Source organism: Hydra vulgaris, chromosome 05 (genome assembly GCF_038396675.1).
Source record: "Hydra vulgaris chromosome 05, alternate assembly HydraT2T_AEP".
In the NCBI taxonomy this organism is placed as follows: domain Eukaryota; kingdom Metazoa; phylum Cnidaria; class Hydrozoa; order Anthoathecata; family Hydridae; genus Hydra; species Hydra vulgaris.
In genome coordinates, this window is record NC_088924.1 from 22,356,085 (window position 1) to 22,382,879 (window position 26,795).

Genomic DNA, 26,795 nt, shown 5'->3' on the forward strand with positions numbered 1-26,795 from the left:
TAACGCCTGTTAAGCTGTATGACTCATCATTACAGTCAAATACATCATCAAACTTATCGTAATTACTCAAACTTTCATCGGAATCTTCCAACTGTGATTCTATATATTTTTTGCTGAAGAGTCTGACTTTTTGTAAAGAACATCACATACTGCCAAATAAAGTCCGTGGGCATAACACAGCTGATGTTCAATACCTCTTAGTCGTCCAAATTTTTTCATTACGGATGCGTCAGTGACACTAGCTATGATGATGCCATTTTCATTACGGATCCGTCAGTGACACTAGCTATGATGTGCTTTTTAATTGATAAATTGAAATCTGACAGTTTATTTTCAACCAGATCAACAATTTTTTCTGCAGGAAGTGATCCAGCTATCGGAGTCAATCCCAGGTTCCAAAACTTTGTTAGTAAGTGTAAATTTACATTTAAATAACGTCGATTTTTTAAAGACGTATATTCGTCTAAGGATAAAGAAAATAGCGACCCGCTAGATATTTTTTTTGTTATCTCTAAAACCACAGTTTGTTTAGCTAAATCATATTGTTTTTTTATCATACTCATAACATAAGATGGATTTTTTGGTAATAGCATGCCTTTTTCAGACAATGATTTCTAATAAATTCACTTTTTGTTATGGCATTTATTAAGAAGCAATCCACCGTTGCTAGCTTTGACACAATTTGCTCGATTGCCTGCTGTTTAACAAACATTGCGATTTTCTTTTGCAATATTTTAATTTCCGAACCAGTATCTTCATGTTGACGCTTCATATTTAAATCCAAATCTTTATGTGCATTTTTTAAATGACGAAGGAGCCCACTTGTCGAAAATCCTTTGCACATTATCTTTACATTGCACTTTTTGCAAATTGCAGATTCGCCAGATTTTTTTTTACAAAAATACTGCCATGCTTTCGATCCATTTACAATTGACATGGTATAACTAAATTGAATCGTAAAACAACTAAAGGTAAAGTTATAAATATTTCCTACATATGTATGATATCTTACGTATCACTTTATATGTATTTGTTTGCCGTTTTTTAAATACAAAAATTATTAAATATTTCAATACAGAAAAAGTTTAACTTTTCAATAACTTAGAAGTTTAAAAATTAAACTTACTGTTTTCGTCACTAGAAATCTTTTTTATATTTTACTCATATTTTATAATAACGAGAAAAAAGAAAACATTCCTTGAATTAGATAGTTTAAGATAGTTTCAATAACATTTCTTGTTGTGCTAGGTTTTAATATAAGATAAGAACACATAAAAATGCAACTAAATGCAATAATATTTTCTTATTTTTGGTCGAATTAGTTCAAACAGTTATCATATGTAAAATTATGTTCCGGGATAAAACAGTGATTTCCCGGGAAATCCCGCTGCCACTTTTATCCCCGGGATCCCGGGAAAACGGGATCCCGTTTGAGAAACCCTAGGCCCAATATAGCCGTTGGAAAACTTTATTGGGCCAATAATGAGCGACCATTCGGTGTTGTCTGGGAACGGTCTTGTCACAGAGCACTGCGGAAGTGCATTTAACCAGGAAGTTCACGCCTCCTTCCTTACCGTGACGCGTAAATATGTCCAGAGCTCGTTTCGAACCTAGATCTCCTGCTTATAAAGCAAGCGCTCTAATCACTGCGCCACGGTCGCATAATTGAGATAACTCTGCTTTTATGCGACTTTATTATCAGGCAGAACCCCAGGTGAATTTTGATACTTTAACTTGTAAAACATTTAGGTGTTGTTCTGTTTTGTTCTTAATATGGATTTTATCTTTTATGTTTAATTTAATGTTTGATTCTTTACATTATCGTGGTAAATTACTTTACATCGACTTTATACCAAATGGATTTGTTGTTAAGTTCAAAAACAACTGAAAAAGAAAATCAGTTTTAGTAAGCATCAGAGGTAAAAAAAAACATTTTTATATCACGTAAAAAATTATTGTAACATTGTTATTAATCGTATCTAAATGAAAGGCAGTAACGGATCCAGCATTTTTTGGTGTTTGAGATTTCCAGACGTGGAACAAACTCTAAACATGTGTATGTTTATTCTTATGTCAAATAATGATGCTTTACAAAAAAATGCGATGATTAGAGGCTGGGAACAAAAAACCCCTTGTATTTCATCTCTACCCCAAACGTAACGAACAAGTAAGTAAATAAGTTAATAAAATATTTTTTGTACTATTCTCAACTAGACTTATATTCATCGATAAGTTTTAAGTTTCATACTATTATCTCTCAGCTTTCAAAGTTCTTATCTTATTTATAAATGAATACATATAAATATATTAAAGTTAAATGTACGTAAAATATATAGTGACGAAGTAAATTAAAAAAAAAAGGGTTTGGTATTTCTTTAATTGAAAATAAAATACAAACTTTTACATCTAAACGATTTTTATTATTTAAAGCTTAGATAATAAAATCCGTTTCGACATAAAAGTTTGTACTTTATTTATTAATAAAAGAAAAACACAACTCTGATGAAAATATAACTTTTTATACAATTAGATTTTAAACGCATAAAATGTTCTTTTTATTAAGCTTAAGAAAATTCGATTTACCTTGAAGATTAATGTAGAAGTTTGTATTATATTTGCTTTTTCGTTATGAAGAAAATACGGAACGTCGATGCTTATTTTTTAGAAAAACTTTTTTAACATTTAACATATTTAATAGTAGAATACTTATAACAAATTCGATTATTAAAAGCTAAAAGAATCAATTTTTTATTAAAAAAATATTTTTCTGTGAAGAGTTATTAAAAAGACTTTTCAACTTATTTTAAAGCAAACCTAAAACTTTTTTTTTTACACTGATTTTCTTATACACTTTTAGTAAAATTTTAAACATGTTTTAAAATGATCCTTTTTAAGCGAACTTTTAAACATGTTTAAGGTAAATGCACTTTAAGTTTACATTCAGTCATGTTTTAAATAAAATTACTTTAAGAAGAGTCTTCAAGCGTGATTTCAATAAATCCACTTTAAGTGAAGTTTTCATACATATATTTAAATAAATCCACTTTAAGAGAAGTTTCAAACATCTCTTAAATAAATCCACTTTAAGCTAAGTTTTAATCATGTTTTAAAGGAGTCTACCTTAAGCAAATTTTTTAAAATAATTTAAATAAAATCTACTTTAAACAAATTTTTAAACATGTAAAATTAAAAAAAATTTGATGAATGAATGAATTTTTAAAAACATAAAATTAAAAAAAATCTCTTAAATAAATCCACTTTTAGCTAAGTTTCATATATCTTTAAAAAAAATTTAAATAAGGCGAATTCTCAAACATGTTTTTAATAAATCCATTTAAGCAAACTTTCGCACATGTTTTATATAAATCCACTTTAAGCAAAGTTTCAAACACTTTTAAATAAATACACTTTAGGCGAAGTTTCAAACATCTCTTTAAGCAAATCCGCTTTATACTAAGTCGCAAACATGTTTTTAAAATATCTACTTTAGACGAGTTTCAAACATGTTTTTAATAAATAAACTTTAGACGAAGTTTCAAAAAAGTTTTCAATAAATCCACTTTAGGCGAAGTTTCAAACATCTTTAAAATAAATCCACTTTTAGGCTAAATTTCATACATGTTTAAAAAAAATTTACTTTAAGCGAGTTTTAAACATGTTTTAAATAAACCCACTTTAGTCAAAGTTTGAGTTATGTTTTCAATAAATTTATTTTAATAGAATTTTCAAATACGCTTTTAAGAAATCCACTATAAATGAAGTTTCAAACATTAAAAAAAAAATCCACTTTAGGCGAAGTTTCAAACATGTTGTCAATAAACCTTACCATAAACAAATTTTCGCACCCAGTCTCCTTTTCATACAAACATTAAAACTCCAACGTTAATTTATTTTAAAAATTTTGATGTATTTCACGTTCGAAAATTTATTACTATTCGATTATTATATAAAATATTAGGTAAATGTGGAATAGTCCACTTTAAGTTGATCTAACGTTATTATTTTCGTTAAGTGGAACCTTAATTGATAAAAAAACGCTATGTGGACTTTTTTTTTTTTTTTTCAATTTTTTTGGCATACAATACTCTCGTTCGCTTAACATCCATTTCAGATTACTTTTCAACATGATTTCATTTAATAAAAGCACTTTTATTGAAAAATTTCGGAAGTTTTGTAAAATGCCACTTTCAGTAAAGTTTTTGACAAAAGGCCACTTTAAGTCAATCTAGCGTTATATATATATATATATATATATATATATATATATATATATATATATATATATTTATATATATATATATATATATATATATATATATATATATATATATATATATATATATATATATATATATATATATATATATATATATATATATATATATATATATATATAGTTATATATATATATATATATATCTATATATAGTTAAATATATATATATATATATGTATAAATATATATATATATATATATATATATATATATATATTTATATATATATATATAGTTATATATTTATATATATAAATATATATATATATATATATATATATATGTATATATATATATATATATATATATATATATATATATATATATATATATATATATATATATATATATATATACATATATATATATATATATATATATATAGTTATATATATACATAACTATGACGCCAAGCTGATCGGGTTTAAATTTTTTTTTAAATAACGATAAAGACGCGAATGACTCGTTGGTACAAAAATCTAAACACTATCGGCTTTGCGTGGATATGGGCCAAAGGGTGTTGAAGTAGGACATACTCTTTGAATTTCATTTAAAGAAGCATTTTCATTGAAAAAAGTATTATTAAAACTTTTTAATTTTTCTCAAAACGGAAGTTTTTCTTATTTAAAAAAAGTAAAACTTAATTCTTCTCTTATGTTATCTGTAAAATTATTATGCATATCTGCCATTAGAATAAATTTACGAGTTTTCTAAAACTGTTTGTTTTTCTGCGACGGGCACAACTTGGACAAAATAATTGTTTAGTACGCTTTTGTCAGTGTTGTTTTGCGAGTGTTCATATCTGTCCCTTTAAGCAATACGTTTTAAACTTTTTTAATCTTGCAGTATATATTTTTATCAAGAAAACAAATTCATATCAAAATTGACTTATAATTGTAAAAATTACCCCTAACTTATTCTGTTTTTAAAATTAAATTAAAAGATCTCATTCTCTCTATTGAAAATATCTTAGAATATTTTTAATTTGTCTTATGATATATAATAATTTTGAAATGTATGTTCAATCTTTGTTTTATACTTGTTGACAATTTGTTTCTATTTATCTAAGTACTATTTTAATATTTTTATGTTAATTTTTTACGTTCTCTTATTGTAAAAAGGCGTTTTTATAATACTTTATGTACTCTGTTTTGTAAAAGGCTCCTGACGATAAGATCATTTGATCTTCTTTAAGAAGCCTTGTTTGTATTTGAAAAAAATATGTAATTTATATATATTACGTCAAATGTAAACAAAAACTTACGAAAAAAAAAAAAAAAAAAAAAAAAATGAAGTATTAAAGTTTTTGCTAGCTACATATATATAATTTTCTTTTCCCTCTAGTCCAGCACAGTAAAAGGTATACTATAAGACTTGATTTATGCTTTAACATCGTATAAATAGAAATTTATATAAACTAGATATTTGAATCACAAACGTTCACATACTCTTACAAAAATACTGGCACTACTTTTCTCACCATTACCACGGCTGCCAAAAGTGCCAAATCAATAGGGCATTACTTCAGCATTGATATAAATAGATAATATAAAGTTTATATTATAAACGCACTTACACAGCAATTGTTACCTAAAAGGCGTGCTCTTAAGGTATTAAATTGTACGGAAGGCGCCGCTGGGCGTAATTCGGACGACCAGACGTCCAAGATGCCTCGACGCACGTTCTCCGGAAGTCCACATGTCTTAAAGACGTCGACAAACGTTCCCCGGACGTTCAGACGTCCGAAATGCGTTTCTACGACCACGCATGCTCACGAGTATATTTATAAGAACTATATACTGAAAAAAAAAATTATTTTAGGTAAACCAACGGCAGAAGGACTTTTATTTAAATTGTTTATAAAGCGCAATCAATGCAATATTAAAAAATATTTTACCAGAGTTATACCTTACAAAAAGAAGTAATGAATGATTGTTTCACTTGTAATCTACGAAAACTTTTTTATTACTTTATCGTTCAAAAAACTTATAAAAAATACTTGTGCTTTAGACTAATAGAACTTTTAGAAATATCCGTAATGTGCAGAGGCTAAATTATTGCAAACCATTTATACTATTTTTAGTGGCATAATAGTTATTACTTATATGTAACTTATTTTTATTTTCGATTTTTATTACGATTTATATTTATAATAATATATATCTCTAAATTAACTACTTTCGGATCAGTGTAAAAAAACCATTTTATACATGTGTACTTATCATACAATCTACAATAAATTGCTCAAAAAAAAAATTCGTGATGGAAAAAAAATATTCAAATCAAAACAAATTAATGCATTACGGTTATACTTTAACAAAAAGTAATGACATAATAGTTTAAAGTATAAAATATATGAGAAGTAATAAGCTACATGCTCAACTTTTTTTTTTTGATTCTAACAAAGTTTACAAAATAAGTTTTTACACTTTGTGCAATATGTAATAAAACAATATCTACAATTAGATGTCTTGACCACATGTTTGCAAAATTAATATTAAATTAGGTCAAATATAATATTAAGTTTGTTTAACACCCAACTTGAGTAAGATAAAAAGCCTCATCCAGAATAACTATGACCAATATCTAAAAAAACAAAAGCAAAAATATGTTAGAGTTTATTTTTATGTTTCATTTTTTTTTTAAATAAAATTTACAAAATAATTTTGTGCATATAATTCTGAATATAAATATTTGTTTGCAGTTGAGAAATTTACGCAAAAATATTTTAACTTTTTTTTTTGCATTTTTTCATAAGATATTTTCCAAAAAGTTTTTCCAAAATAATTTAAAAACAATTTTTTTCCAAATTAGCTTTCAATTTACCTCTTTGATTTACACCTTCAATAAAAGCTCATCATTGGATATAATAAAAGATGAGATTTTTCATGTGTCAATATTCATCAAATTTTATTGAATTGATAAAACGTTGCTTTTTGATATATGCAAGGTCTTATAAAGATTAGTTTTATTTTCTGACTGCGGAATCAGAACATTTTTGTTTAATTTTTATATATTCTCTGACTCTAGCGTCTGTATTGCAATTAATATTGCTCACTTTTTTTTACTAAATAAAATTTACAATATCTTATTGAACATATTTTTCAAAGATTATTAACAGTTTGTTTCAATTTTACTGTGCTGCAAGGCTATGACAGATCAATCTCCAACTTTTGTTAATACATTATATAAGAATGAACTATGGAGCACAAACAATGTCAAGAAACTGTATTGTACTTTCTCTTTATAAACTATTTTGTAATGATCCATAATCAAGTCAAAACTGTAAGAATTTGTTAAAGCACTTACTCTTTTTAAGTATTTCACTAATGTCAAAGACATTAGTGAAATACTTAAAAAGAGAAAGAAAACCTTCAAGCCATGTTCAATGTGATCTGAAATTAAAAAAAAACAAGTGAAAGAACTGGTATAATTAGTTTCTTAAACATAAAAGGCTGTTTTCGTAGTCAAATAACAGTTTATATTGCATTTATATATATATATATATATATATATATATATATATATATATATATATATATATATATACATATATATATATATATATATATAAATTACTATTTCATTACTTTGATTGGTTTAGTTATGACTTTTAGGTAAAATGCTCCAATTGCAGAATTAGTTACAATATTCAAGTATATATAAGTGGATTATTCAAAAGCGTACAAATGGATGGAGTGTTAGCTATGAAAAAAATGCGCCTTAGTTTGTATATAATTGCTACAATAAATGACAAATATTATTCTTCAGTTTTTGTGCTCCTTATTTAACTAATTAACTATTTTTGTTTCTGGTTTTATTTTTTATTATTACCAACTGTTAGAATTAGCTCAACGTTGGACGTAAATTTGAATTGACTTTTAATTCCTTTTATTTTGATAATTTTTCAATACTCTCATTACATTGAACATTGTGATTTTATAGCATTAATATTGCAATTAAAATTCCTTATCGATGGAGTATTTATAATGCGAATCTATCCGAAAAATCAAAATAAACACCACCTTCATGTTAAACTTTGAATTAATGCTCTGTAATATGCAAACCTTTTTTGTGATGATTTGTGAAAAACTATGCATTATTCTAGCTGTCATTAAAACTTTCTTCTCGTAAATCTGTAGATTCTTTTTACAATTTATTATTCTAGTAATTCTATCAACCGACAAACTCTTTTACTAATTTATAAAATGTTAGAAAGTGGCTTATATATTAACCATTGTTCTTTACATTTGAACAATCAAAAAGCATGTTCACCACAGTGACAGATCGAGGATTTTTTGGTGTGGAGGGAGTGGGGAGGAAGTTGAAGTATTTGTAGGTTTTAGATCACATTTGCATTTCCTAAAAAACAAAATGCCCCCCATTTCTGAGGTCGTTTAGGACTTTGTGGTGGTGGTGGGAGAAGGGGGATAAAAATCTTATTTTCTTCCCCGGTCCTTCCTAATAAAACCATCACTGATCCACCATAAATAAAAAAGTATGTTTAACTTAAATACAATTTTAGCCTTTTTTTTTTTTTTAACGCATACTTACGCTTAAGGATATTAGAAAACAAAATTAAACTGCACTTAACAACTATATATATATATATATATATATATATATATATATATATATATATATATATATATATATATATATATATATATATATATATATATATATATATATATATATATATATATATATATATATATATATATAGCCCTACAGTCAAGCCCAATATAATATAATATAGCCCTAATATAAAGCCCTACAATCATATATAAGCCCTACAATCAAGCATCTAATATTTGCAACCTTTGTCTCCGCGAGAAATTTCATATATTGTCATATAATAGAGAAAACTTACTAAATAAAAGATATAAAATAGTATCAAAGTGCCGGCATTCAAAGAAATTTTTTTTACCCTTATTCAACACCGGGGACTAAAAGCCTTTAATGTTTTATTGTTTTTGTTGTGTTTTGTTTTTGTAACGTTAGAATTCGTTCCACCGTAATTTTAATTTGTAAATTTTAAACGGTTTTTAAGTGACGAAATATACAATGTATGATAATTGCCGAGAGGTATGAAACTCAGAGTTCCATCAAAAGTTGTTTTTATTCATTTTATATATACATATATATATATATATATATATATATATATATATATATATATATATATATATATATATATATATATATATATATATATATATATATATAGTATATATATATATATATATATATATATTTTATATATATATATATATATATATATATATATATATATATACATATATATAATATATATATATATATATATATATATATATATATATATGTATATATATATATATATATATATATATATATATATATATATATATATATATATGTATATATATATATATATATATTTATATATATATATATATATATATATATATTTATATATATATGTATATATATATATATATATATATATATATATGTATATATATATATATATATATTTTTATATATAATTATATATATTTATATATATTTATATATATTTATACATATTTATGTATTTATATATATATATATATATATATATATTTATATATTTACATATATTTATACATAATACCAGAGCTGATCGTGTTCAGATATTTTGATAAATAATCCTTATTACACTAACGATTCTTTTTGTTTTTATTTAGCTGCCCCAAGGAGACCTAACGCTCTTGTCACAGAACACCGCGGAAGTGCATTTAACTAGGATGTTTACGCCTCCTTCCTTACTGTGACGCGAAAATTTGTCTAAAGGTCGTTTCGAACCTGGATCTTCTGCTCATAAAGCAAGAGCTCTAACCACTGCGCCAAGGTTGCATTAGCTGGATTTCCTACTTCTAACTTATATAAGCGCTCTAACCACTGCGCCACGGCCGATTCGTTGGTGTAAAAATCTAAACACGATCAACTTGGCGTGGTTATGGGCAAAAAGATATCAAAGTCAAACTGCAGAAAGGACATACTCCTTTTCGCAGTTTTGGCTGTCTATGGCAACAGTTAAATAATATGACTTTGGTGCCATTATAAATATTCTGTAGATCAAGCTTTTCTGGAATATATTTTTTTGTCCATTATGTCTTTTTAAAGTTAAACAATTAGATATATAATTTTACCAACTTTTAGTATAAAAAACACAATTATTGAACAAACTCAATTGTCTATATATCTTGATGCGCTTCTTGATGAGAATTTATTATGAAACCCTCACATAAAAGTCGTTAATACAAAAAATTCAAAAAACATTGACTTCTACTTTATAAAGCATGACCTTATCTATTGTTTGAAAAATTTAAAATTCAAAATATTTTTTTTATATATACACAGCCATCTATCATACACAAAAATAGCATGAACAAGTACTTATAAAACAAAATTAGGCTCTCTCTACCTACGGCAGAAACTTGCTTCAAGAATTATATTTCATGACGACAAACTTATTCATTTAAACCAATTACTAAAACAGATGAGTACTTTAAACATTTACTAAATCGATATATATCAAAATATTTTGTTTATGCTCAAACCTAACATGAGAACTGTTCCAAGTCAATTTATAAAAATTTTTAAAAACTAATATAAATAGATTTAGATCTAGAGTAACTGAAAACTATATAGTGCACATGACAAAATGAAAAATAAACCAATTCTCTTAAGCATATCGTGGTCCTTACCTGTATAACATATTAATACCAAAAATTCTTCAATATGCCTTCTGAAAAATATATTATCTTTAAAAATATTCTTAAAAAACTAATTTTAGATAAAAAACAATTGTATGGAAATTTTCTATTATCTTATTAGTAATTAAAATATCAAAACGAAATATGTCGAAAACAAAGATTCAAAACTTAAATGTTTAAGCAAGTATGTATAAGCATATGTATTTATGTTACGTTTCTGTCTAGCTTCATGCTTAATAACACGACTAAAAGTATTTAATAATAAAATGAGTCATGAAAAAATAGTTAGTTTCTCATGAAGTTTTACAAAAAAAGTGCTCGCGATGAAAAGACTTTACACAGTTTTCTGCGAGTTTCCTTTGACTATATAGCTAAAGGTTTATTTTTCTTTGTTGTAGACTTATCCTCTCTGCTCAAAATATAAATTGTAATACTATTTAACTTTATTACATTACTTTGTTTATCACAATTATCTTGATATTGTTTCAGTTACCGTATATACTCGCGTATAAGTCGAGAAATTTTGGACGAAATATTTACTCTAAAACAGCAATTCGAATTATATGCGGGTCAGAAAAAAAACAATTTATTCCTAGAAATTTTTTTCGTATTTCTTATTTTTTGATTAAAAAATGTTTTATTTAATATTGATTTTGTATTAAGAATGTTTTTTATTAAATTATTAAATTAAAATATGTTTTATTATTTACATTACAAATATGCTTTTGAATGAATATTTTTTAGAATGTTTTTTAGAATGTTTTTTAGAATGTTTTTTAGAATGTTTTGAAGAATGTTTTGAAGAATGTTTTGAAGAATGTTTTTTAGAATGTTTTTTAGAATGTTTTGAAGAATGTTTTGAAGAATGTTTTGAAGAATGTTTTGAAGAATGTTTTGAAGAATGTTTTTTATTAAATTATCAAATTAAAATGTGTTTTATATTTACAATAAATGTTTTTATTTTATATTTACAATAAATGTGTTTAAATTTGTATGTGTTTATATTTACAAAAAATGTTTTAAATAATATTTTTGACCGCGAATTTTTATTTTGAATACGCTAGTTTTCAATTTTGGACAAAACTTTCACTCTGAATTCCCACTTCAACTTATACGCGGGTTTCCAATTTTGGACCAAATTTTCAACCTAAATTCTCACTTTGACTTATACGCGGATCGACTTAAAGGCGAGTATATACGGTATTTATGAAGCATTGTGATTGCATTTGTAATAAAAGTATATATTGTTAAACTATATAGTTATAAAAATATATATAAAAAAATTAAAAAATATAAATTGCAATGCATATCAAACAATTTACACCAGGATATGAACAAAATTAAAACAAAACATAAGAATAACAACAATTGTAGTTGTAAGCAATTGCTTGCAATAAAATTGCAAGGAAAAGGTTACGAAAACAATTTTTCTGTGCACATTATTGGAAGTCGTTTTTTTAGTTATTTATTGGTCAACTAATATTTTTTTAAATATTCGTCTCTCACTTACTATAGATTATACTACTTAAAAGGTTGCAGTATTACCTTGTTGAAAAAAGTGTCGACTTTGTATTGAGTTTGTTAATAGCTACACTACTGCCATGTTCAGTTACCAAAGTATTATAATGCTCTTGTTTATAAATCTACAATAAGTAGTATTGCAACGACATAGATTTTTTATGAAGTTGTAGTTAAATACATTATACAATTTGTATCTTAAAACATTGTTAAATATTAAACTACAATGCGGCCATTTTTCTGTTATATAAATGTATTTAAGTTACTTGCAAAACTAAAACACTCTGTATTATATTAGAAACAACAACACAAGTTGATTTTTTTTAATGTACAAACAAATCACTTTAAAACTGTAATAATGTTAGCTAGTAACTTGCTAACTTCACCTGGTACTAGATAAAGACCAGGCTAAACGCTGGACTACGAAAAAAGAAACAAGTTTTCCCTTTAAGAACCTTCCTTCTTTTAAAACGCTATTTAGATATTTAAGAAAAACAGTTATTTAAAAAAAGCTATTTGAAAAGCATCCATGTCACATCAATGTCAGTTAAAAATTAAAAAAGTGATATACACGACTAATTTTTCAAAATAAACAATAAAAAAATATTAATCTACCTTATACTAAAATTAATTTTACTTACTCTATAGTATGTATTACAACATTAAAATTTTTATTGATATTTCGACTCATGTAAAGTTTAGCAATCTAAATTAAAAATAAATTCAAAATATAATAGCTCAAAAGCTATATTATACTAATGTACTAATATTATATAGTCATAAATTTTTTACAACTTATAACTGAATTAAAAAAAAAATGAATTTCTTACAGCATCATGTATTTTTACAATAATTTCTTTGGGTTGAAATTTCCAATCATTATAATCTTCATCAATAAAATTAACAGCCATATTCAGATTTACAACTTTAAAGTTAAAATAAAACATTTTTATAAAACTTACAAATATTTAAAAATGTATAATCAGCAATATTTAAAGAAACTTTCCACAGTATTATATTGAAACCGTTATTCTGTAATAAATGGTGTGTAAAAAAAATATCACATAAACGTATTATAAATAACATAACACAACCATACAACAAAATCTAAAAAAAAAGAAGATTAAGTCAAAATTTGACTTTTTAGGTCTCGTTTTGGCGTTCATATAAGCTTTATTTAGAAAACCTATGGTTGTTTTTTTCTAAAAGTTTTATTTGAAAAAATTAAGGCTCACAGAAAATTACAGCAAACATAAATCAATTTCCGATAAAAACTCATTAAAAAGAATTTAAATAGCAATTTTAAACTTAACTCGACTTTACTTGAAGATCTTTAAAACAACTTTTGGGAAAATTGAAATATTTTAGAGTTTTTTTGTTCACAGGTTCCATTTTCTTGCAAAACATACTTATTCGTCATAAGTATAAACATTTAAATGTTTGGAGTTTCATGTCCGGAAGCTAGCTATCTTAAAAACATCCAAAAACTCTGGACGCATCTTTGTGTAATATTGAAAAAAATATTTTAAAATGCAAAATCGTATTTAAGTGGTTGCAAATAAAGCGATATTTATTAAAGTAGACTAATACAAAATCTTTTTTTTTTTTAAATTGCCTTTACGATTCAGCAATTATAATTAGAAAATTGCAAATATCTCTTACAACATAAGCCACTAATAAGCTCTGTATGTAAACATTAGGACAGTAAGGAGTTTGTTTTACAATCATAATATTCATAAGGAACTTTCGATTTTTATTTTTTTATTGTTATGAAACTTTAATTAAAAGATTAATTACTCCTTGCCAAGATGACGTATAACAAATTATTTTGAAGAAATTGGTATTACTAAATCCACTACTTTATTTGTATAACACTTTTTTAAAAAGATTTCTCAACTCTTTTCCAAGATAACATATAACATACATAATAATTAATGATTAAAATTAACTTTGAAGAAATAAACAAAATATATAAAACCTAAGATTTTATTATTACTGATTTCTGAAATTTGCATTTTTTGTGGTTACTACTGCAGTAGAAAGTGTTTAAAAATTTTTCTGGCCTATTTTATATTATATAAAATAAAGTCAAGCTAAAAAGCTGCCCATTATTAACATTACCAAATTCATGAGGGACAATTAACAACAGAGGGAGGAAGTGGGAGGTCAAGATAAGTTTATATCAATGTTTTAATAAATTCAATTACTTAAAAAAGGGAAAACCAGGCAGCCTTTGCATTTCTGAGTGACCTTCAGTGTTTAAATAAAGCTACAATCAATACCCATTAATTTGAGTTCCGATTAACTTAAACATTTGTTATCTCAAAATATTTTATTGGTCCCGTGAAATTGTCAAACTAATTACAAATAAAAATCTTAGGTTTAGTCCAACTTTGGATAAATCAAACTTAGTTAACTCAAACCATTATTTTGTCCGTCTTATAGCAAATTTAAGAATAATTAAATTCCTATGAAAACCAATTTTTAAGAAATAAAAATAACTTGACTAGATTTTTTATAAAAGCATTCCTATATAAACCTAAATAACAGTAACTTATTAGTTTCTATATTTTTTCAATATAATAAGATAAGAACATGAAAGTAATTAGATTTGTATAGAATAGATTATTATCAAACATAAATTAGTAATATAATAACATTGTTTTAAAATAAATCTAAACAAAACTACGTTAAAAAGGCAATTATTTAAAGTTTTTACAAACTTCCTAATATATGATAGCATGGTTTTAGACGCAATATTACTGCCAAATAATATGGAAGTCATTGTGTTGCTAAACTTTTTTCAACGTTATCTTTCAAGTGTATATAGTGAAAACAATACGTAACTTCTTTTACCAAAACATTTCTCACGTTACTGTTAGTTTATTGGTGTATATGCAGTATGTTTATACTTAAGCATTGAATAAACATAAGTCTGTTGTTATTAATTGATTGTTTTTATATTTTTTGTTTTATTGTTTAATTTATTATAGCTGAATCGTTATTTTATGCTTATTTTTTTAATTATTTATTTTACGTAAATTAAATTATTTTAAAAAAATAAAAATAAAACAATGATTTAATGCGTAACTACGCATGGTTTTATTTATTAATGTTGCTTTTGATTTTTTATTTGTTAATTTTGTTTAGGTGTCTCTCAGGTGACTAGTTTTCACCAATATAATTGACACCTTACCTAAAATATTGTAATTTTATAAAAAAAATGTAATTTTTTAAATTTTGGTTGTATATATGGATAAAAAATATATATGTATTTAAACTTTAACTTTTTAAAAATGTGTTGCCTTTTAAAAAGGCATGACGCATACAGAATAAAATATGCACACACGAGATGTTAACTTTTAACACTATTTTTTAAAAGTTTTTGTTTAGTCTTGTGTGCAAATAAAAAAAACTTATACAAGTACAAAGATTACATTATATTATTTAAATGCTTTTACTAGGGTTGTCGGCAACCCATAACTCGTTGGCCTCTCTAGTTCAATGTCAAAATCTGGCTCATTAAATCTATGCACGAATAATAAAACTGAAAAAAAGATGATAATAGCTCTTTAAAAACTTCTTCTAATGCGAAAGGAATGTTTTGGATCTCCATAGCAAGATGCAGAGGATAAGTAATAGGATTTGAGCCTATTTGTAAAAAATATGTTAACAAAGTATTTACAGTTTGTTAACTTTTTAATCTTGTCTGCTTCAAGTTGAAAAATTTTTTGTAAATAATAAAATAGAGCCTTAGAAGTATTCTATTAATTTAAAATAGGTTTACTATTTAAGCATGTAAACATTTTATTATTTTCAAGAATTCTTTATTTTTGTTTAGATCAAGCCATTGTAGTTGTAAACTGGAAATATAAAAAATATTTAAAAGTTTAACAAACTTAATTTCAATACCTTTTACTTTTATTCAAATTTTGTTCAGAAAAAGCATTTGTAACTGTAAATCCCTTTATTCATTTAAAATATTTCCGTAAGACAAATTTTGTGAAAATTTTTTTTTTAAAACATTTTAGTTTTAATCACATGTTTTTTGTGGTAAACTAGTAACTTGACAACATTATAACACTTTTTTCTTTCCTTAACTGTAACTTGACTTATAGGAAAAAAGGGAAGCCTTATCTAATGTTGATGATATTTGCGTTAAGGTAATAGGAAGTATGAAAAGTTCCTGACAAGGAAGAGGGGGATGGGGTGAGGTAAAAATTGTCAGAAAACGTTGACTTAACAAATGGAAAGCACCAGAAAATTTCATTAAACTAACACAGCAGTCATTTTGACAATGCTTTAAAACAAGCTTTTCCATATATATATATATATATCCTATAATATACAGAATAGAAAACAATTTAGAAATATTAAAAATCTTGCATCAACTAACTTATGCAATTTTGCACGGTACAATTTTCAAATTCCTCAACATTTCCAACACAATTCCAACCTCCAAAACGTGGCGTAGGATTTGAACAGGTCCGAAATCTTGATTTTATACCACCATTACATGGTTGACTGCATAATGACCAAGAAGACCACATTGTCCAATTTCCATTTACTATAATGATAAAAAATTCTTTTTTAAATAAAAAAGTAAATATTCAATTAAACTGAAGGTAAGTAAATTATTATAAAAAAACTGTTTGAACTTGCTTACAATATAAACAACAACAGTAAATAACAATCTGGAGAAATAAAATTCTTATAACAAACCTGGGCAAATCATATCTGTGTTGCATTCTTCATTATAACTGCTAGCACCTATACATTCACGACCATTAAATGATGGAGGTGGTTTATTACAAGTTCTATTATGAACTATAAGTTCACTACCACATGTTTTTGAACATTGAGGATTGTTCCAGTCTCCCCACATTCCATCCTCTAAAAAAAATTTAGTTATAAAATATAAAAAATGTCGTATCGGCTGTATTTCATTTTTTATTGATATCATGGCTTTATTATTTTACATTTCAGTTTAAAAACTACATAATGTAGAAAGATTTTGAGAATTATACGTATATATTAAATGAAAATTCCTAACATAAATAAAAAAAAACTATTATTGAAATATAAAACCAATATAAGATATTGAAACATATGACTGTTATTTTCTAGTACTTAGGTTTATGCTGAGTGTTACAATGTTATATGACTATACAATTATATAAGATATATGCAATATTTACCATGTTAAAATTTATGATCACGGCTCGATTTTATCGATCAGTGCTGGACTTATAGTGAATATATATTATAAAGACAACGTAGCGCTTGGCGAAAAAATCTTTTCTTGGTAAAAAGTTTTACCAAGAAAAGATTTTTTACTTCTCAAAAAAAAAATATATATACACTTTGTTGTAATGCCTTTCTTTATTTGTCTATCTTAATTTGTCGAACTATCAAAGCACCAACATCAACTTTTATAATGTTTCCATTTTTATTCTGTTACTCACTGCTGAAACATATATTGGTAACAAATGTGTTTAACCATTTCCTTCCCGTTCCTCATCTTGTAAACAAATAAAACCACTATTATTTGCCAAAATTCACTACCATTCACCAACAACGATGCACTTTATATATTATGTGAATACTTTAATAATAATTTTTTTATAGTATCAAAAGGTATAATCCTTTTACAAACATAATTAGTTAACCCTTTAGAAGGTTTTGTTAAACCACCATTTAATAGAATTTCAAGATATTCTAATGAGACCTGATTGAAACTTGATAATGTCAGAAATTTAACTCAGATTGATTTATTTGCAACTTTTTTTGTGATGTAACATTGATAGTAAGTTCAATAGAGTTTTTTTTTTTAAAGCTATTTGATAGCCATACCAAGTTCATAATCGAAATAATTTATTCAACAAAAAGAAATTATTTCCTCTCTCTCATATAAGAAAAATAATAAATTTAAATTATCGTTATTAAAATCTATAAATGCTGTAAATCTTTATAGTTACTTTTTATTATAATATAATTGACTATAAATGTATTTAATTAAAGACTTTAGACTTTTCAAGACACAAAAGGTATGCATTAGTAAAAAAAAATAACACTTTTTATGCATAGTTTGAAAAATAATTCTCTGTTAGTTCATTATATAAAAGTATTAGTTTTAGTTTTTGTTTAAATTGTTCAAGAGTTGTAAGTGTTTTAATATCATTGCTAGTTATCTTATTCCATACATTATGTCCTCTAATAGTTATTGAGAAAATGGTGGACTCATAAATAGTTTTGGGTTAAACAAAATTGTTACTTGAATATTTACTCACGTATTTGTGTTAAATTTAATTAAATGATGGTTTGAAGATATTTGGTATTGTATTATTATTCGTTTTACACATATACATTAGAAAATGATATATATTTATATGGTACAAGTTTAATATTTATAGATTATTAAGCGATGGTCTTGAATGTGAGAGGCAGTGTGCATTTGATAACAATCTAATCGCATGTTTTTGTTTGCTAAATAGCGTTTTTGTCTTTGTTTTGTTCGTGCTGCACCAAACAATGTTTGCATATTTAAGATAAAAATGAATGAGTAATATACGTATTTCAAACACGATTGATCTAAGTATAGTTTTGCTCTATAGTGTAATCCGATATTTTTAGAAACTTTATCTTAAATCATGTTTATGTGGTCTCTCGAATTTATGTTTTCATCTAAAATTTTACATAAAAATTTTATCTGCTTTTTACACTGTATTCTCCAATAATAAATATTGTAAGTGCATATGGGATTTTATCTTAATAATAGAGGCAATGAAAAATTATAGTATATTTAGTTTTAATTAAGTTAATGGAAAGTTTGTTCATATTTAACTATTTAGTTAGTTTAGAAGTTCAATGTTAACCCTTTTAATTAATGTTGTTATATCACAATGAAAATAAATTTTTGTAATCAGCAAATAAGATAGAATTAGAATTTGCTTAAATCGTTAATATAAATTAAAAAGAAAAGTCGTCCTAATATAGACCCGAATTTAAATGTCATGTCGTTATTTTTTTCATTGCCAAATGAATTACATTGTTTGCTATTAAAAAAGTAGCTTTTAAACCAACTTATGCAAATTTTTTTGATTCCGTAGTTTTCTAATTTTTAAACGCCTTACTAAGGTCTATGAAAACACCTAAAGTGAACTTGTATTTGTCAAAACCTTGAATAACATTCTGAATGAGATTAAAAATTGCATGATCAGAAGAGTGCCCTGTTTTGAAGACATATCGTTTGTTATAAAGAATTTTTTTCTTTCTAAAAATAAGCGTAATCAGATTTTAGATTACTTGTCCAACTTGATATTGGCTTTAATTCGAGATTTTATGCCTAATACTTTTTTCGAGTTTTAAACTTCACGTAAACTGAATAAAAATCTTCAACCACTCATTTGATAATGTTAATAGAAACGTCTTTTTAATGGATCAGTTTGAAACCTGCTAGTTAAAAAATACTTATATTTTTCTGAAAATAAATATTCCACCATTAGACTTGCAGTACTTTTATCATTCATTAATCCGTGTTGCAGTTTCTTGAAAAACTGGCATAATTTATTGGCCTTTTGGTAATGCTATAAATCATATTATTTGTGTTAAACATTACCTTTAAACTAAAAATATTCCATCAAATAATAAAACAATATTTGGTGAACTATTATAATAGTTCACCAAATATTGTTTTATTATTTGATGTATTTTCCTGATGACTCTGCTGCAGTCATCAGGAAAATACCTGATGACTGCAGCAGAGGTGCTTTCATTGAAAAGCTAAAGGAACACTTTAAAGCCAAAGAAATACTTTGCTTTTTGTTTCCAGGATTTAAAGTTTGCGCAGATAATTTGAAAGCTTTTTTTAAGTTAGCATTTAACAATTTATCTTTCTCATAAACGTTATGCAATAAACTCCAAGAAATTTTACTAGCTTTAGCATGAGTTATATCATTAAACTCAATAAAATTGAAAGGTGGAAATACAAACCGTTTTAAATTTAATAATTAATTTCAAAGATTTTTAATTAAATGAACACTTTAGTATAATTTATAAATCTGATATCCCATAAAAGTAAAAAATATGTCATTATCTTGTTTACTTAATTTTTGAGTGCTGAAGAATTTGTTGCCTGATTTTTACTTATTATAGCTTGTACATAAAAAGATGCTTTATATGAAGTTTATAGTGTCTCTTCTACAGCGGAGAAAATAGAATTAGCCTCACCTTTGTTTTTCGTTTTAATTTAACAAAAATAGCAGTGAAACAATTATAAAATCTACTTTATTTCTTATTATCTTCTAATACTACTAAAAAGTTTATAAATTGGTATGTTTAATTAATTATAAATGGAAAAAAAATTAAAAGCATTCAATTTGTGGAGAAAATAGAATTAGCCTCATTTACGATATATACAGCAAAATACAGAAAATATTTTGTTTTTACACTCATTTAATAGTATTGCTTCTTGAACTTTTAATGACTTTAAATATGCGGCTTGACATACTAGTCAAAAGATTTTGAAAAGTTTCTATAGATATTTCATTCCAAGCTTCTCTGATACGAGTTTTCAGCTCCAAGGTGGATTCAAGCTGCTCACCATATTTATTAACCTTTCTAGAAAATATTCCCTTAGATTTTCAATTGGGTTAAGATCTGGACTAGATGCGGGCCATTCCATTATGTGAATATTTTTTTTATCTAAATCAAGCTTTTGTATGCTTTGAGTTATGGATAGCATCATTATCTTGTTGAAAAGTAAATTTTTCACCCATCAATTCCTCACCATGCTCAAGCAAACTTATTTCTAATAAATCAATGTAGTCCTGTGAATTCATTTTTGTTGAAATCCATGCCTGTGGAAGTTTTCAAGCAACGGAAAAAGCCCCCAAAACCATAACAGTTTTACCACCAAAGTTACAACTCATCCAAGTTTCTTTCTCTTTTCGTAGATCGTGTCAGTAATATTGATAGCCATCAGGACCATCTAGATTGAACTTTTTTTCATCACTAAAGAGAACTTAATATCACTCTTCCTGTCAAGACATGTGTTCTTTTGCAAGTTGTAATCAACTTCTTTATGACGAGCAGCAAGTTTTGTTTTGGTTTACGCTTTTTCCAAACTGTGTTTGGATTTTCATGTAGGATTAGTCTCACACATTTAACAAATACAGTCAATTGTAAATCATCACGAATTTGAGATGCAGTCGTGTGCTGAGCAGCAGTACAACGCACAATAACTCGCGCACAATAACTCGTTTAGTACGATTATCAGTTTTACGTTTGCCACCACTTTCCTTATAAGCTTCATAATTAACGCCAATCTTGAAGTAATTGTTAACTAATTTTCTGAGATCTTTTAATTTTCATTGCAGTTTACCGATTAGATAAGCCTGTATCTTTGTATGCTTTGATTACTGCTAATTCTTCCTTCGTTAAACGCTTACCATGTCCCATTTCAAATTCAGGTATCAAAAACCAAATGTTAAAAACTTTATAAGCACTGATTTCTGAGTCTTTGTTTAACTTACAAATGGTAATAATGTCACAATTACTTATCACCAGATCAAAATATACAAGTAAACTGAAAATAATTATTGATGAGGTTAATTCTACCTGTTACCACAAATATCAAGTATTATACATATTATGGTTTTATCAAATGTACCGCAATTTAACTATGCTATATTATAATCTAAAATGTTGTTGTTTGTACGGTTAGGACTATTGTAATTGTAATGAAAACGATAACAGTAACAATAATTATTGTTATTGTATTAACTTTATTTAGAAACAACAACAATACTTGTGATTTACAATTATTGTAATTCAGTACTACAATAACAATAAATACTGTATTGCAATTCATGTATATAAAACAATAACAATATCTCAAAAAAAAAATGTATTGTAATGACCCACTACAATAACAATAAATATTGCATTGTAGTTCGTCTTTGTAATACAATAACAATATATTGTTATTGTAATAAGAGACATTAACATTTTTATTTAAAAAGAATTATTATGTTTAACTGTTTGTGTTACTAACGTTAATTTTGATATATATTTTATGTTCCTTTGCAGCATTAAAATCAAGAGGAAAAATAAAAGGGCTGAATAAAATAATTTATGAATGTTATTTTTCATAATAGTAAGGCTATCATTAGACAGGCAATATTTTGCGGCCATTTACAGCTTAGAAATACATAACAAGATAGGTAATGCGGAATCTAAATATGTAAAAAAGAAAATTTGCAAATCTGTAAATAAAAAATAGCAAGAATAATAGTAAGTTCGTCAGTGATGAATATAAATACGTTAAAATACGTTAGCTTTTCTACTTCAATGTAAAGTAATACACTTCAGTAGTTTTTGTAATTATTTTCATCAAAACAATACAACAGTTATTGTAATTTTATTTCATTAAAACAATACAATACAATAGTTCTTGAATTTTATTGTATTGTTAGAAAAATAACAATACAATACTTATTGTAATTGTTTTTTATCACAGCAATACAATACCAAAATAAAATTTTTTTATTGTTTCTGTAATAATACAATACAATATTATTGTATTGTAGTGTTTAATTGTATTTAATTTTTACAAATACAATTACAATAGTCCTAACCCTACTTGTTTGTAACAAAAATTATATGTTTGTGGATACAAAAGATGCACCGCAGAAACTTGCTTTAAAAAAAATTGGATCAGTACAAGATGAGGCTAATTATATTTTTTTCCAATGTATATGTGGACTAATCAAAGAACAAGAAACTTGAAACTCTGGAAAGGCCTTAACAACAAAGGGGATTGATTCTTTGAAACTAACCACCATGAACAACTATACCAAAGTAGAAAGTACCATTATTATCATCATCAGCATCAATCGAACATCCTTAAGGAAATTGGACAAACCTTTGTAAATACACCTTATCAACTAAAACAACACAGTCAACACTAACACTATCATTTTATAATAGTAATAATAATCCTGATATTAAATCAATGCCACTTGTTAGAAGTGGTTTTTGAAAGTAAATAAGACAACAAAGTAAGTTGGAAGTCTTATTAGAGCAAATTATTTGCTTATTTTGATGTATATCTGTGCCTCAGAGAAAATATAATTACTTAATTTATGTAGATTGGTCGTCCATTAGCTTTATAACGATATAACTTATATATTCCGACAATTTACTTTTTGATATATTTTCTGCAACTTTATGAATGTAAGAAACAAAATTAACAAGCACACTGGCACTGGTTTAGTTACAAACACTGTCTACTTGGAACCATTAGGTAATGGAACTTGCATACCTTTTATATGTATCTTTAAATCTAAACCTTCATCAATTGTAATACTATCTCTGTTAGGAATTATATTACCTTTATTAGAAAAAAATTCAAAGATATAACACACGGTTATCAATTCTTTTAAATGAAAATCCTGCTGGACCAAAAACATTTATTAATATCTCTAATGATTTTAATTGTATCATGTTTTCTAAAATCATATGTTTCATCTAGCAAAGGATGGTTATACATCCAAACTGAAGGGGGCTCACATAAAGCTGATCTTGATTGAATTAGAGATGGATTTACCAACCAAAACCTCTTTGATAAGATGTTTAGGTTGCTATTAATTGTTGATATAGGACTTTTTGAATGTTATACGTTTACCTCTTTTTAAATATTTATCTTCAAGATGATCGATACATATCGCTGAGTTTTCTGTGAGGCTACAATCAGCCTTGTTGATAATTTTAATCCAGCATTTTTAAAGTTCTAAATAATTGCTATCAAGAAAACCATCAACAGTTTTGTATGGCATGTGGTTGCACTTATTGAAGCATTCCTCAATCTTTTGCTTCTAATTATTCCTACAACTATAAACACAAAATTTTTCGGCATTGCAAAGTAAACTATTACTTATATTTAAAAAACCTGTTTGATTTAAACCATTTGAACATTACTAAATTAGATTATATGTAAACTTTACAAATATTTTTAATTTATATTTTCATTTTTTGCCTTTAAGACGAAAAATTTGACCGTGTTATATAGTCGGCCATAACATGCTGTATTTTTCTATTTCATTATGAAATTGCAAGTTTATGCTTTGTTGCCAGATTTAGAAAAGAAACCACTATCACATCAATTTCCTAAGTTTATATATACATTTTCTACAGAAATTTCAAATATATTTGATGAGATAAAAATTAGTTTAATAAATCAACCGATTTTAGCGCACTACAATATGACGAAGCCTGTTTAAGTTAGAACTAGTTGTAGTCTTCTAACGGACTTTGAGTAATTGTTTACCAGAATCACAATGGGGAATACAAAACAGTTGATTTTGCATCTAGATTTTTGGCAACAACATAAAAAATTTATTTTCCAATCAAAATGGAAACACTAGCTGTAACATGGTAGTATTTGTTATCCAGTAAATCACAAGCCTTATGAGATTTTAAAGATGAAATAGTTTAATGTAATGAACTATTAATGTATCAAAAAGAAACAACTATCCCAGTTAGTATGCAAAAAAAATTTAAAATCGCTTATAGTCACGTTCAATTTGATTTAAACAACCAAATTGAACAGTTAATCCAAAAGTGCAAAGCTTTTATGAGGTATCTCCCATCAAAGCCAAAAGAACCCCTGTTAGTTCATAATGTTTCAACGCAACAAAAGATCTGATTATTGTTCATTATTATAGCATCCCAGCTAGCATACTTACGTTAGCCCAACGTATGTAAATACATTGCGAACGTTGGATGTTTGTTAAATATGATATTAGATTATATTTCTCTATCGTCTTAGATTATATTTCTTCTATATTTATATTAGATTATATTTCTCCGTTCGTCTTCTATATTTATATTGGATTATATTTCTCCGTTCTTTTTCTATATTTATATTAGATTATATTTCTCCGTTCTTCTTCTATATTTATATTAGATTATATTCCTCCGTTCTTCTTCTATATTTATATTAGATTATATTCCTCCGTTCTTCTTCTATATTTATATTAGATTATATTTCTCCGTTCTTCTTCCATATTTATATTAGATAATATTTCTCCGCTCTTCTTCTATATTTATATTAGATTACATTTCTCCATTATTCTTAGATTATATTTCTTCTATATTTATATTAGATTACACTTCTCGGTTCTTCTTCTATATCTATATTCGATTACATTTCTTTTTCTTCTTAGATTATATTTCTTCCATATTTATATTAGACTATATTTCTCCGATGGTATTTATATTAACCAACGGTATTTATATTAGTCAAAACCTTAATAACAACGTGATTAAAAGTAGTAAGCAAAATTACATTGGTCTAACGTATGTAAAAACATCGCACAAGTCAGTTTTTTCCCAATCTAAACTCAACATTGATTCAATATATAGATATCAACGTTGATCTAATCCTAATACTAATACTACAGAAATGTTTAAAGTTTAACGTCGTTTCATTACTTACTAGGCTTTGAAAGAGCGCGCTTCACGCAGTCATTGGAGAAAAATCTCTTAAGCAAGTTAAAACTTTTTCCCCTTTGGAATTTAATTATTAGTTTAAATGAATTGCATCAAAAGTCTTACTAAGATAAATATTTTAATTGAAGTATATAAAATAGTTATATATACATTTTTATTGAACAAAGTAGAATGTTTTAAGTTTTTATTTGATGAAGTAGAAAGTATATAAAGTAGAAAGGATTTTAATTTTTTAAATCGTTTATATTTTGTTTGTTTTAGTTTTTCTTTTAGCAGTTTTATTTTTATTATTTTATTTTTTAGAAGGAAAACAGGGGCATGTATGTTATTTAAAGTTATACTAATGCTATTACCATAAAACGGTTATTACTATTCTGAAATTTTTGTGACGCTATTAACTATTTTTGTTCTTTTTTAGAAAATTTAGAAAAATTAAATTAAAATTTTGTGCCAACACTGACATGGCATGTCACATGTTGTATGTAAATGTTAAATTTTGTTATGAAGATTACAGTTCTTATGAAAAAAAATAAAGAAGGTAAAGATTGTTGTTTGTAAATATATACTTTGTTTACTTTGAATCTTTTTCAATTTTCTCGCGTCATTTTTAAAATTTTTGTTTACACACGTTTATTGTTTGCATTTATGCTTTTTTAATATGTACGTGTATGTGGTAATACGTGCAATATAGTTGTTTTATCAATGTGTTTTTATAATAATGTAAAGTGTTTATTTATTGTTTGTGC

The 26,795-nt window shown here is 25.6% G+C and overlaps 1 protein-coding gene across 1 annotated transcript in view; it reads right to left on the reverse strand.

Moving 5' to 3' along the window:
* Nucleotides 1–6,441: 6,441 nt before the first annotated feature.
* Nucleotides 6,442–26,795, reverse strand: part of LOC136080694 (uncharacterized) — a 214,868-nt gene continuing 194,514 nt past the window's right edge. The window contains exons 12-16 of the mRNA XM_065797670.1: nt 17,260–17,430; nt 16,934–17,104; nt 13,368–13,462; nt 13,179–13,243; nt 6,442–6,862 (exon numbers count right to left, since the gene is read on the reverse strand). Of these exons, the coding sequence (XP_065653742.1) occupies nt 6,850–6,862; nt 13,179–13,243; nt 13,368–13,462; nt 16,934–17,104; nt 17,260–17,430 (515 nt within the window). The 3' untranslated portion in view covers nt 6,442–6,849. The remainder of the gene's footprint in view (nt 6,863–13,178; nt 13,244–13,367; nt 13,463–16,933; nt 17,105–17,259; nt 17,431–26,795) is intronic.